Raw genomic sequence first — 14656 nt, 5'->3', positions numbered from 1 at the left:
ACGGCAGCAAGAAAAAACTCCCTAAGATGATATGAGGAAGAAACCAGACTCAGAAGGGAACCCATCCTCATTCGGGTGACACTCTACAGTAGATAGTGTAAATGTTAATAATGTCCTTCTACAACAACTACAGTGCCGGATTTCTCATTCTTATGATACAGAAAACTGTGAGAAAAAGAAATAAACCTTTTGAAGAACTTACCAAACATCTTTGAATCATCACGAGCAATTACATCACTGGCATCGATGATGCAAAGGGTTTTTTTTTATTTTAATGACGTTTTCTGACTCATGGTTTTGTCTGAGGTTGAGTCTAAAACTGGGAAATAAAAGTGCAGCTGTTTAACACAGAAACAGCAGCTTTTATAATGAAATCTTCATGACACCAGACTATAAGATGTGCCATTGGCAGTAAATCAGTCCTATGACACCGATCTTTAAATAAATCCATGAAGAATAAAGAATAAATACGTGGTTGTGGGGGTTTATGTTGGAGTGGAGGGGGAAAAAAATAAATATTTACTAGAGTGTGATGAGCAGCTTGTTTTGAATTACAGCACGTCCTGTGTTTGGTTTGTTCTCATTATATTTAGATGATTGTAAGTAGTGATGTTATGTGAGGACAGCTCTCCGGGAAAGCAGGAAGCAGCGTGGGCAGGTCTCTCTCTCTCTCTCTCTCTCTCTCTCTCTCTCTCTCTCTCTCTCTCTCTCTGTGTGTGTGTGTGTGTGTGTGTGTGTGTCACCGCCTGCGTCAGACGCCAGGAGGGAGTTTTCCACTGACGAAAAAGGCTGCGCTACTGAGCGGTCCGCCTCAGACAAGGCAAAAACGCTTCAGCTGCTACAGCAGAAAGACACAAAAGCCCAGCCTGTGTGCCATCGTGTGCGCCTGGATTACTTCTCACTATTCCGTCTCTTTTTTCACCCCCCCAAAAAAATCTATTGTGATTTTCACTAATGGTGATCGGATACGCAATCCCTTGGTTGGTAAGCAGAAGTGTTTTCTATTGAATTCTTAATATTATTAAGCTTTTAAACGTCGCGCTCTTGTCGTGTGTCTAATCTCCAGACTCGGGGTTTGGTGAAGGTGAAGGAAAGCCAAATAGTTTTGAATGTTCCCTTCCGTCACTGCAACAGGGGAAAGATCCACTGAGGTCATCATTTTTCATGTGTGTATATGTGAGTCGGACTAATTGACGCACTGTTTAATCGCGGAAACAAATTCCAGATGTTTTTTTTTTTTTAAGCGGTTATGTTTTTTTTGTTGAATAACATACGATAACAGAACTAGATAGGCTTCAACTCGTCAGGTATGGATTGGTCATAAACAGGGAAACACAAACACTGGTCTGGTTGTTAGAAATAGTAGCATAACACGAATAGAATTTCATAATAGATTTAAAAAAAGAAAGAAAGACCAGATGTGTTTTTATTGGATACATTTACATTTTACATTTTTGTACTTTTGAATGGAGATTTTGCGTAACCGGATACACTCCTTGTTCTTCCAGATAGTTTGTTAGTCCTGGTGTGTTACTCGGCTCAGTCTCTTGATGACTTGGTGTTAATTGTCATTAGCATTAAACAAGAGCGATGATTGGGGTCAGTGTGTGTGTGTGTGTGTGTGTGTGTGTGTGTGTGTGTGTGTGTGAGAGAGAGAGAGAGAGAGAGAGAGAGAGAGAGAGAGAGGTTGGCTAAAGGCATGATTGAATAACGCACCGTTTCCATTCCAATGGCTTCACATTATATCACTCAGTCTCACGCGTTAAACCATCGACTGATTGTGATTATAGATTTGTAACGCAGATACACACCAGAGCTGCAATCATGGACATGGACGTGCTTTAAATAACCAACCAATCGTGGAAAACTTCCAGTTTGGATTGAACGTGGAATTCTGAAAGGCGGAAAGCAAAACGGTTCTGTAAATGAGAATAAAGGATTTGGGTTAAAAAGCCTGGTTAACGTCGTGTTGTTGTTGTTGGGGTTTTTTTTTGGGTGAATATTAGTCACTTGGCCCTTGTTCCATTGTGCGAGTGTAAATTCCTGTTGAACTCCGTTCCATGGTGTGATGCCTCTCTGTCTGTCTCTAGCGCGACCTCACTCGGGCTGTCGGAGGGAATCATGTTCCAGTGACAAGAAGCGCATGAGCCTTTGTTTAGATTCTGTGCCGGGAGGCAAATCCACTTTTTTCAGCCTTTTATCCAGAATGTGCAATGTGTTTTCATTTTATTTTGCTATTTATATATATATTTTTTATAATCTCAAATGATATCTATCTCATTATTGTGTCACATATTGTGTTATGCGTAATTCGACCTGATACCAATATTAGATGTTGTGAATCCGCTTGGTCACTTGATTTGTGAAGACTTTTAACTCCAAGCCTATTACATGTTGCTCTGGTTTTACAAATTATGTTTTGATGCAATACACACCATTAACTGTGGATTCCAGCATGCTGAAAGCTTGTCTTTTGTCTCTCTGTGTGCTTAAGTGGTAGTCACTGTACAAATCAGTGTACCTCATCAGACAAGTTGTTCACACACATTGCCGAGGGACGATGGGGGTGGGGGAGACCGTTGTCTCTAAAGTGGTGTAACCCAGGGGTCCCATCTGTTTTGTCAGTTTCAAGTCCTGGTTTGTGATGTACTGGATAGAAAGTGTCCCAGAATGTAATTGGACCATGAGTCCAACCCTCTCTCATTTCCTTCCTTCCTTCCTTCCTTCCTTCCTTCCTTCCTTCCTAGGAAGTTCCCTAGCTGTCCCACTCACTGGGGAAGTTCTAAGCAATTTCACTGGAAAGATGTCGTTTGTCCTTATTTAGTCTATTTAGCGTGAACGTGTCTAAGGGTCATAACAACGTTCATGCAGAAGATATTCTGTGCATGCACTTGACCAACTTTGCATTTTAGATATTGATGCAAATTGTTCTATGAACAACGATGTTTACATCTCTGAATGTTAGGTAGAATTTTATTAAACACTGTGTTTCTGCATCGAACGCTTGTTTAACTGAGCTTGTAAAATGTAGGTATGTATATCTGGTGCTCGGCACTTGCTGACTGACTCAGAAGAAGGTGTTGAACTCTTAATTTACTTGTGTTAATTGAGCTGAGGTCTGCGGTGTCCCTGTTCTAAGCGATCCTGACATGGTGTATTGTCTTGTTTCTTAATTAGCTCTAATTGACATGCAAGTGTGTGGGGAAAAAACACATACAAGTTTAAACTGTTGGCGGGAACTCCGAGTACATGGCGAGCACATCTGTGACACAAATGGTTCCGTGGAATGTCTGAGCAGCTCATGAGGTCAACTACAGGGTATTTTTTTTTTTTTTTTTTTTTTGCAAAGATGGATTTTTGTCCTAGGCGTAGTCTCTCTCTCTCTCTCTCTGTCTGTCTGTCTGTCTGTCTTGTACTCTCTCTCTCTCTCTCTTTCTGTAGCGAGATCAGCACATCTGGGTTCGATAGCACCGCTATGCTCTGTAAAATGCGTCACCCTGCCAGAGAAGAATTCCTGTGGCTGAAGCCATCACTTTATTTATTTGTTTAAAGTCCTCCTTCCCCTCCATCTCCCTCCCACCCATATGAGTGTACAAGCTACTATTTGGAAAGGCAGTGTACTGTGTATGGGTTGTACCACAGGAACAGAATGTCTCTGGCACAGCTGACTGTTTAGTGTTCTTCCTTCGCTGGAAAAGCTCCTCGGACCGCATACGTTTTTGTGTCTGCGCCAGCAGGTGGAGTGGTTCTCTTCCTGTAAAGAGGTGCAAACTTTGTGGCTGCTTACTGTATGTTATGGGCTGCATTTCCAGTAATATGCACACCTGTGACTAAGTATGTCAATATCGGTGTTGTGTGTGTCAACATGCCCAAAGATCTACACTGATCTCAGAATACAGGTGTTGTGTGGAGTGTGACGTAGGTTTTGTGCTCTTGGTTGTTTGACACATTTGAAGTGCATGCTATGTGCTGTTATCTGTTGTGGACGTGCTGCACTGCAACTACAACTGGCAGGGCAAAGTCAGTTCTCCAGCACCTGGTGTGTTCGAGTGTGAGGCAATAGTGAGTAGCTCAGATAGGCTGCTCTGCTCTTTTGCTGTGTGTTTAAAAACTTGCATTAAAGATTAAAACCATTTCCTGGCCTTACTATATAACACTAGTGATATGCTAATTGCTATTATTAATTACAGATGATCTGTTGTGTGTGTGTGTGTGTGTGTATGTATATATATATATATATATATATATATATATATATATATATATATATATATAAATTCTCTCACTCGTTTTCTTCATAAGAGTTCTTTTATGTTTTGTTTGCGTAAGCCTCGTCAGGCTGAGTGTGGACCGTATCAGTGACATCTTATCAGCACTCATTGCTGACTATAGTGGTAGATCTGGTTTCTGCGGAAAGCTGCTGCACCGAACGGCCTTTTCTCTGCATGAGATTTACCTCCTGAGCACCAATGACAACTGTGTGGGGAATACCTCATGGCGGCGCTGCCTTTCTCCTCCTGACTGCGCACTTAATGGAATGACAGTGCTGCATAATTGATGGTCCTGCGAAAAACCACACCGTGTACTCTATCTCACTAGCCCCGTCTCATCCCTCCGGGTGGTGAGATTTATCAGGTGATGGTTCCTGACTCTTTACTAATAGCAAGCCTAGCTCTACACTGCCGCTGGTGGTAAAGAAGCCAGTTCATCTGAAATGATATCTGTTATTAATGGAAAGTGTTGGGTGTAGTGGGAGACTGAGTGACTGACTGACTGACTGACTGACTTCTGCTTAAAATCTGGACGTCTTCTAGGATTTCTCCTGCCCTAGGGGTATGTGCTCCTACATATGAACCCCCTTGACTAGAATGAGCTTGTCTTTATTGTTTCTGCCTGTTAAACAAGATTAACAAATCAGGCTGTCAGGTAGGCTGCAGTCGAGACAATGACCCACTTCTGACACCAAGCTCTGGGTCCCAAGCTCTTTCTCTCCCTCCACTATCCTCGTAACCACCACCACCACCACCCCCCCTCCCGATCCTTCTGTCCGCAGCTCTTAATTAAAGCTTCTCTGGTGAGCCTCCTCAGGGATTTTTCTCAAGGCTTTGTTTTCTGCCAGACACACAAGGAGATCTCAGGAAGGTGTAAGGTGATCTTGTGTGTCCTTGCAGCTCTGTGTATCCGAGGCATAGGTGCAGGTTAAAAGGAGGGTAGATAAGCAACAGCTGCTCTGTCCAGGTGCTCCAACACTGCTAAGTACTAACAGTGGAAGACAATAATGCAATCATGGTTCATAATGCTTTATAATGTGGCCTGGTCTTTTTTTGCTGGAAGCATGCAGCAGTTGGCGTATCGTTCTCTACGTACTCAAACTCTTAGGGATATTTCTGCAGATGCCTGAATGTAGACTCACAGGCCTGTCGAAGCAAAGTATTGCTTGCACTGCTGCAAGATGAGACATGTCCGGGATACTTTAGGGCTCTGAGATAGATAGATATATATACACCGTCTCTGCTTGCGTGCAAATAATAATCTTTCTAAAAGCAGTCAGTGCTAACTATCGTGCGTGGATGATCATCGGGACTGCGATACGGTATACATCAGGCTCCGTCCACCTTTTTATCAGACCGTTTTATGCTCGTATTGTGTAACCGCTTATGCAACAGGGAAACGTCACTGCCTTGATGGATGTGCTGTAGAAGTTACTATTTACCCAGCACACACTTGCATAACAGGGACAGATAAAGTTGACCAAGCATGCATTTGCACGTGGAGGTTCGTTCGGAAAGACGTGGGCACGTCTGATTTTAGGAAGGGGGGTGGAAGGTCGGGTAGTTGTGTTGGCACGGCGTGCGGGTTACGTCTCAGGTGTCTTACACGTTTAAAATGTCAGCACTTTTAGTCTGGGGTGTAATCGTGGGTGCTTTACTGCTACATCAGTTATGGGTGAGCTGTAATACCTTATCCAAAGCCTTAGTATAAATTCATTCGCGAGCCGTATATTACACACTCAAACGGTCTGGACGAGATATTCTGCTAAAGATAACCGCTTGCCGTCAGCTAAGATCTGCCTGGAGGTGATGACGGAGTTATTATTCAGATGCATCCAGACTTGTTAATGACCCAGACAGCGCTTCAGACTTGTATCATTTTCCAGTCACGACTGTCTGTCACTTCTGGGAAATGGCCCTGTTAGTAGGAACTAGAATTGTTTTTGTGTTTTTGTAATGCTCTGCTCTGGCTTAGCAGGAACATAGAAGAGAAGTAAAAAAAAAAAAATACTTGTGAAAGCTCCACGCTGGCTCAAGGTATCTTATTTACTCAGAGAATCACATTGTATTACTTCGATGTGTGTACATCTTGCATTTTTAAAACCTAGCTCGGAGGTATACTTGTTCTTTCCCGTCTTCCTCCACACGTGTCAGCAGAGAGCAACGACCCACAGTACGGCTTGAGGTGTGTTAACTGACAACCGAGAATGTCTTCGGGGCAGAATAGCTGCATGAGCCGAGAGCCACCGGGGGCACAAAAAGCGTGCGAGTCGCTGCATTCCTCCTACTCAAGCTCCTTAAAGCCAGAAGCATAGACCAGCTTTTTCTCTTCTGTCCAAAGAATTGATTGTCTTTATCACTGCACGAGCGGTCTCTCCATGGGAGGAGAGGAAAGAAGGGCATTCAATGGCTACATAATAAACATGCCTACTTGCTTGTGTGCAGTCTGTGTATTCTGTGGATTTTCCTTTTCTGCTGATCAATGGATTTGCTTGGCTGATTGAATTTGGAAGTGGGTGAAGGGTCTGATAATTGTTGACTTGCACTGGAGGGACTCGATTGATTGCTTCCTGTTCCCCTTACGGCTCAGGGCCGCTTGTATAGTACAATCAGCTTGTTATTTTGAAAGACCGTACAAGACGTGTATTGGAGCAGATGAAAAGGACGACGTGCACGTTCAGCACGTAGACGCTTGTCGGCGTGGATACGGGACGCTTCATTATCGTCATAGCTCAAGTCGATGAACGTGCACACGGCGCAGCTTTACTATTAGACCCTTATGATATTCGCTTGTCATCCTGTAGGTAATAAGTCTTTTGTGGCCTGTTTTTGTGTCCCACAGATCAGCACTTTAGAGCCATGAGTGGGCTTCTCAAGAGGAAGTTTGAGGAGGTGGAGGAGGACCCATGCTACTCTTCATCCTCTCCTTCGTCTCTCTCATCCTCTGCCTACTCCGGCTGGGACTCGGATGGAGAGAGCTGCTATTCCGACACCCTGGACTCCACTCCCAGTAACCCGAGCTCACCGGCAGTGTCGCTCAGCAGTGAGTATGGCTTCCGTTTTTATTCCATTCCTGTCATCTGTCAGCTTAAAAAAAAAGGCGCAGTACTCTCGTAGGCAGGGTCCTCTGGGAATGAACTGCACAACCATATTTAGGAACATCTTTACCTTTTTTAAATTGCTTTCCTGAAGGAGAATCAGGCTCTGAAACGTTGACAAGGTCACCTTCTGCCTTCTGAGCAAATCTCGAAGAACTTGGAAAGTGCAGCGCCGTGTATCCCGCACACTCACCTGCTGTTCGTCTGCCTCGCTGGTGGAGTTTGTGAGAGCGGTGAGGTGAAGGAAGCAGGGTAAACAGTTGTGAGATTCCCAGGATGGCAGGGCAAAGTGCCAGCGAACGGGCAGGATGCCAGTAGAGACAGCGAGCGGGAGAAAGAACACACAGAGCCTTGTCTGTACCTGGCAGACCCCCAATACAGGTGCTAAGGGAGGGCTGAGAAAGGCATATGAAATAAATGAAAGCAAGATGAGGCTTCAGCTGAAACCTAGACCGAGTTTGATTATTTAATCGGAAATAAAAGTAAGGCGACCGGAAACTACTCGATTCTACAATAAGGAGTTCGTTCTCGGAAACTTGTGTATAACAGTAAGTTAAAAGGTTCCATCGATTTGAAACTGAAATGAATCTGATCAATGGAAGAAAAAAAAATCGTTTTTTTTTGTTTTGTTTTAAACACGTGAGTAACCTTGTAGGAGAAGCCAAGGCACGATAGCCAAGGCACATGTACACAGCAGGTTTTACAGCAGGCTGTGTGTTTTAAAGCAGACCATCTGTGGAGATCAGAATGTTCAATCCCATCTACACACACTCTTCAAATATGTATTGTTGCATCTTCTTCATGGAAACGGAGCCCTGTCTCATTCAGAGGAAGCGGAATTTCCAAAAGTCGCGTTCCGACATTTTTTTCCTCATATTTTTTTCTGTGGTTTTGTTATAAACGCCTCCCTTTTTGCATAAGTCTCATTCCAGTGCCTTTAACACGAGCAGAAAGCTTGGCTGGTTGACACTGAACTATCCACTAAGTAGGCTTCAGACAGCTGTGTGTGTGTGTGTGTGTGTGTGTGTGTAGTGGCTGTGCTGCTCAGTCTCAGCTGCATCTGGTGAGCTGTACCGCTCTGACGGTTCTCCTTGACGCAGGAAGCCTCAAATTTCCAACACATTTACTCACTGTGCAATTAATCTGACAGCTTAAATTCCCTTCTAACAATCACCGCCAAGGGGAAATTCCTGGCTAGCTGATAAAAAGAAAGTGATGCATTTATTAGATCCAAAAGAAATTGGAGTGAACTTAACGTTTGGGCCGTGCGCCCGCGCGTGTGTGTGTGTGTATATGAGAAACTTGCTTTTCTCTTCATTCTTTCTGTAATCGTTGGTGTGTACTTTTTTTCGCTGCTTGACAGCGGTTGTGTTGTCTGCCATCTTGTGGTACACGAATGTAATAACTCCGAAATCCTGATGTTTACTCCCACTCCTTAAGTCTTCCCCTTAGACCTGGCCCTCTTCCTAACTAAATATTCCCCGATGAGTTCCTAAGAAAAGCACTTCAGCGCAATCCATCTAAAACACCTACGTGCTCAGTCGTACCGTTTTAGTCTTTCAGGGACGCCATTTACATATTTGTTTTCCCTTTACTCTTTTTTTAAAGCAATCCTTTTACAAAAGCTCTCTTTTTCTTTCCTTCCTGTAGCCACCTCCATCCTCAAAAAGACCAAAAGACCACGGCGGGGCAATGTGCAGTTTGATCAGGTGACTGTCTTCTTCTTCCCACGGTGCCAGGGCTTCACTAGTGTACCTAGCAGAGGTGGATGCACGCTGGGCATGGTGCAGAGGCACAGCGTGCAGCGCCGCTACACGTTGGCCGAGTTTGCTATCGAACAGCGCCACCTACGGCGTGAGAAGATCAAGAACAGGATGAAAGAAGAGAAACTAGAGGCTCTAAAACAGAAGGTATGTAAATGTAGAGTTTGTAACCGAAGTGACCGCATAAGACACGATTACGAGCGGATCTTTAACTGTCCCCTTGTCCACTCTAACAGCTGACTAAGAACGGGACGCAAGAGTCCGAAGAGGCGGACCAGCTGACCGTGGACGATATCCCAGAGCAGGAAATCGATCTCAGCGGTGTGAACCTGGACAATGGATCATTCCTCCACCCATACCCGTCCAAAAGGCGGCACGCCATCCTGAAAGCAGCTGGAGTGAAAAAGATAGACAAGGAGGAGAAGAGGCAGCTGCATGAACTGCGGACGTCACGGGAGGACTGCGGCTGTGACTGCCAGGGCTTCTGTGAGCCGGAAACCTGCAGCTGCAGTTTGGCTGGCATCAAGTGTCAGGTGGGAAACATAATGCACTTAGGCTTCATGTGTACATTCGCTCTGGTCAGAGTTTCTCAATCGAGTCCTTTTCGTTTAAATACAAGTCAAACACTCACCTTGATCCAGCATGGCTGCTTCTACACTAAAATGCACGCCATAGTCCAGTGTTTATTTACTTGTTTATAAAGTGAATGGAATTATCTCAAGATGTTAATCTAAAGGATTTGCATTTCTTAATCTCACAGATGGATCACTCATCTTTCCCTTGTGGCTGCACCAAGGATGGCTGCGGGAACACGGAGGGCCGCATTGAGTTTAACCCCAGTCGTGTCCAGACTCACTACATTCACACCATCATGAAGCTGGAGCTTGAAAAGCGTTTGGAAGAGCATGCTTCTGAAAATGAGGCCACCTCAAACGAGCAGCCCAAGATGAGCTCCGGAGACCTGTGTCCAGCAGAGGGCGGCGGTGAGCCGAACAGCTCGAGTTTTCATTTCAACTCTGAATTAGCAGCGGCTGGAGAAAACAGCTGTAGCAGCGACATGACGGACTCGTCTAGTTCTTCGGGTCAGAGCGAGGACTTGGAAGTAGCTGACGCTCCTCGGAGTGAACAGTCTTCTCTGGACGTGGACGAAAACGGACTTGCGCAGATCCTGAGCTTCAGTGACACTGATAACGACGATTGCAGCCAACAGCAGAGAAGGACTGAGCTGTCGTCTGTAGGATACGGCATTTTCAGTAGCGTACAGAATGTGGACAGTGATGATAATGCCTGCAATACGGACTCTACGGAAAGAGCGACGGCGGTGTCTGATCTCTTGGATGAAAACGCGAATCAAGACAACACTCTCCTTCACAGCGGCTCGGTTCCAAACACCCCGTCTCCTACCATCGATAACTACATGGACCTGAGCCTGTCCTCGGAGTCCGACCTGGAATTCTTTGACGGCTTTCCCTGTCTAGGGCCCAGCTCGCTGTACAACTCTCTCAAGGAGTATGAACATTTAGACAACTTTTTCCAGTTCCAGTTGCCTGCACACCCCAGCTTCCCACAAGTCAACGACCAGGGCACCGGCCTCTTGGAGTCGCTCATTGGTTTGTCGGAATCTGTACCTGAACCTCCTGCTACATTCACAGACAATCAGATGCTGGAAGAAGCCATGAAGTTGTCTGTGATGGAGTACGTCAAAGTCTGACACGGATGGACGTTAAATAGTAAACACTATGAAAAAGAGTATACAATTGTAAATGAATACAGCTTTAATGTAATTTTGTAATTTAAGGCTATCAAAATTTGCATTAGTTGCCTTGAAAATGTTATCAGTCTTATTATTATTATTATTATTATTATTATTATTATTATTATTATTATTATTATTATTATTATCGCCATCAATTTGGCAGCTAATATTTCGGTTTAAAGTCTCTGGCTGCCGGTTTAAGAATATTTGTACATACTACCAGGAAGGTTGAGCTGAATTTGTCACCCACATTGGTGTTACTAATATTATTACTATTGATAACATTATTTATATGAACTTTACACAGGGCACAGATGGGAGTCTTTTAAAAAAAAAAATGCTGATTATGCACCTCAGGGACTTTTTCTAGCTTTTTGGAAGCAATGTATTGTGACCATACATCGCTGTGATGGACCCTATTTGGCTCTTCTGAGAATTTCCACCAAAACTCAAAACAGCATTTTAAAGACCCCTTTGGGTTTTTTTTCTGTTTCTGTCACTTTTGTACGGTCTGTACGTAATCACAAAGCTAGAGGAAGACTCCGCTTGTTCCACAAAATGGCTCATTGGGATCTCTAATGGTACACGAATCTCCCCTAAGGCTCCTCGATTAGCACTTTACCTGTGAAAATATGGATGAAACTGAAGTGGGGCTTCATGGGTTGCTGGCGTGTCGACCGCTTTGCGTTCAGTAAAGACGTCGGACCGTTTTTCGGTGTCCGGAGTGTCGAAAGTTAGCACAAAAGCTACGGAAGAGAGCGTTCGTGTTAATAAAACAACACGTAAAATATTTTGGTTTAAAAAAAAAATCTCATTAAGAAATACTCATTTTGGAGAAGCTTCGCATAACTGTGATATCTATTTACCATCACTACTTATTACTCTATTTATTCCTTAGGTTTTGAGGTTTATTTATTTCTCTCTGAACACCAACTGAGTATCTGAGCCACTCTGAGCTCTGGAAAAGTGAAACAGCTTCTTCGTGAGATTATCTGAGCCGTTTCTCTACGCTCGATCCATTCACGTTCGACTCGTGTGAAGCAAATTTCAGTTAAATTATTTCTTGCCTCATTTCAGTCGTATTCTAATTTATTAAAGTAAATTATAAAAAAAAAAAGAATTACGCAATAAAAGAAGAAGAGCGGTGTTTAAAAAGTTTACTCTATGTGCCTGTTAATCTAAGGAGCCATGGTTGCTGGTCTATTGTAAAAAAAAAAGAAAAGAAATAAATAAGCATTTAAAACAAACAAAAAAACCCAACCTACCTATTTCCTAAGATCAGAATTGCATTATTGCCCACGATATTGCCTACAATATAGAGAATTACACTAAAATTTTCTAATTTATGTAGATTTGAGAGAATTCTAATCTCTATCATTGACGAACTATTTTATTAAAAAAAAAAACAAACAAAAAAAAAGCCAATTTTCTTCAACTATTGAAACATTTGTAATATATTAATATAGTTACACATATAGTTATACTTCTAAACTTTTATTCTGGCCTGAAGTAAAAGATTATGTCTTTGTAATTGCCTTTTTCAGTTGAAGTGAGACCGAGTTTAAGATAAATCCGATTGTGCGAGAATGTTTCGGCAGAAATGATCGACCACGAAGATCGTGGATGTAAAGGATTAGTTAAAAAAAAAATCTTTTTGGATAAATTCTGCATATATTATGCAAAAGTGTATCATATTATGCAAAGAACAAGAAGAACAACAACAACAAAAAAAACCCCACACATTTCGTTGCCCATGTCCGAAACCTAAAATGAATGAAGGTGGTAAAGCTATAAGGTTCTGGATGGAGGAACACATGATGTACATACTCCACCTCCCTCACTTAGTTCCTACAGCTTGTGTCAACGTTCTAAACCTATTGCATGTGAGATTTCTTCACAGTTTCGTCTCAGTATATGATTTGCGAGCGCAAAAAAACTGCACAATCAGAAACGTATTTTCTTTTTGCCTTCATGTGCTGTTCTTGAAACACATTCGTTTCCATTCTCAAGAGGGCACCGCTTTCTGCAAGTACGCCTTATTTCCTTGTAAAGATGTATCACTCCTTATGAAGAAATGGAGAATGATGGGTATTTATTAGGCATAATTATTGTATGTTTTGATCTACAATGCTTTTGAAAGTGTTTCTCGATTTCGTCATTTATGTTGTACATATTTTTCAGCTTAAGTGGTACTACAGAGCAAACCGAGCTGCTTTTTTTTTTTTTTTTTTTTACACAGATATTTTCACGCTCAACAGGTAAAAGCTGTTCATTTCATTCAAGTCATTGGACAGTAGTTTGTCATTTCAAAATAAAAGTTCAGCTTTTTCTTACATGCTTTTTTTTGTCTGGATTTTCTGCTAACTTCCATCACACACACACACACACACACACATTTATGTGCACTTTGGGTCATGATGTAATAAGAGCATCACCGACAACAGGGTGGTGTAATGAAGCAGACCTCTTATTTATTTATTTTTTTCAGTTCAATACAAATTTATTTGTATTGCGCTTTTTACAACTGACATGGTCTCAAAGCAGCTTTACGGAACATAAACATAGAACAAAAGGTTATTAAAAAATTAATATAATAAAAAAATTCAAGACTAATATTAGATATATTTAAATGTATATGTATTTATCCCCAATGAGCAAGTCTAAGGTGACTCAGGTGGCTGTGGGAGGAAAAACTCCCTTGAATGGTAAAGGAAGGAACCTTGAGAGGAACCAGACTCAAAGTGGAACCTCATCATCATATGCGTGACACTGGAGGGTGTGATTATAAATATACAGTCTGATAAATGTTGTATTCATGCAAAAGACCACATGGAGTTCACATCTCCTCTTTAGTATAGCGGAATCCAACTGGAGCTGGAACATCTCTAGATGTCTCGGGATCCTCACAGAATCGGCCTCGTCTCGGTGGAGGTCCAAAATCTTCATCGCACAGAAGACAGTCGGAGCTGGTACAATGTCTGGATGCCTCGGGATGGGAAGAAAGAGAGAAGCAGTGGAGAGGGATTAACGTAGCTGCTGTTCATAATATTAACAAGCACTAGATGATAATGTGCATTTGGTCAGATATATTAGAGCACCCTATTATGGGATGTATTATGTGGACACCTGACTAAAGAGATGAGTTTTAATGTACATTTAAACTTGGAAATATTTGGAAACTATTCCAAAGTTTGGGAGCTAAATAAGAAGACACTCTACCGCCTTTAGTAGACTTTGGTATCCCGGGAACTAGCAGAAGTCCTGAGTTTTGTGATCTCAGAGAGGGTGAAGGATTGTAATGTGTTAGAAGACTGGTTAGATACATGGGAGCTAAACCATTAAGAGCAATGTTTTATGTATTAAACAAATCTCACATATTTCATGTTTACAGTTATGGTTATTGAATATCAGAGGCGTTTCTGTTCCTTTTCTTTTCTTCCTCGTATAATATTAATATAGCAAAAAAACACAAACAATCAGTTACTTACCTGCATTAAACAGAAAAGGATGAGAAAACACTTTTATGCGTGATTTTACTTGTACACACCGGTAGGTGGCGGCAGAGACTCAGTTCCATTAAGTACTTGGATGGATCTATAGCAGTATTGATGCTCAACTGTGAAGGAATTAATCATGTTTGTTTTCCACCCAATACATAAACGCTAGCCTACCTCATTACGTAGTTTTACTGTAAAAATGGTTAATAACAGATAAGCAGATCATTCAAAAACAGATAATAAAGCAAAAGAAATTATTGACACACGCTAG

The 14656-nt window shown here is 42.4% G+C and overlaps 2 protein-coding genes across 4 annotated transcripts in view; one reads left to right on the top strand and one right to left on the bottom strand.

Annotated features, from left to right (window-relative positions):
• Nucleotides 1-770: 770 nt before the first annotated feature.
• csrnp1b (cysteine-serine-rich nuclear protein 1b) lies at nucleotides 771-13122 on the top strand. Its single transcript, XM_027174691.2, has 5 exons — nucleotides 771-984; nucleotides 7114-7314; nucleotides 9020-9279; nucleotides 9369-9665; nucleotides 9893-13122. The coding sequence occupies exons 2-5, from the start codon at nucleotides 7131-7133 to the stop codon at nucleotides 10841-10843; spliced, it is 1692 nt and encodes a 563-aa protein (XP_027030492.1). The 5' UTR covers nucleotides 771-984; nucleotides 7114-7130; the 3' UTR covers nucleotides 10844-13122.
• The window catches only part of LOC113660841 (solute carrier organic anion transporter family member 5A1), a 44545-nt gene continuing 42892 nt past the window's right edge, over nucleotides 13004-14656 (bottom strand). For all 3 annotated transcript variants that reach the window (XM_047808673.1, XM_047808676.1, XM_047808677.1), the window contains one exon: nucleotides 13004-14504. The gene's annotated coding sequence lies outside the window, so the exon portion shown is untranslated. The remainder of the gene's footprint in view (nucleotides 14505-14656) is intronic.

The sequence above is a fragment of the Tachysurus fulvidraco genome, chromosome 25 (genome assembly GCF_022655615.1).
Source record: "Tachysurus fulvidraco isolate hzauxx_2018 chromosome 25, HZAU_PFXX_2.0, whole genome shotgun sequence".
Taxonomy (NCBI): Eukaryota; Metazoa; Chordata; class Actinopteri; order Siluriformes; family Bagridae; genus Tachysurus; species Tachysurus fulvidraco.
Note: the sequence above shows the minus strand (reverse complement) of the source record. Positions and strands in the feature narration are given on the sequence as shown.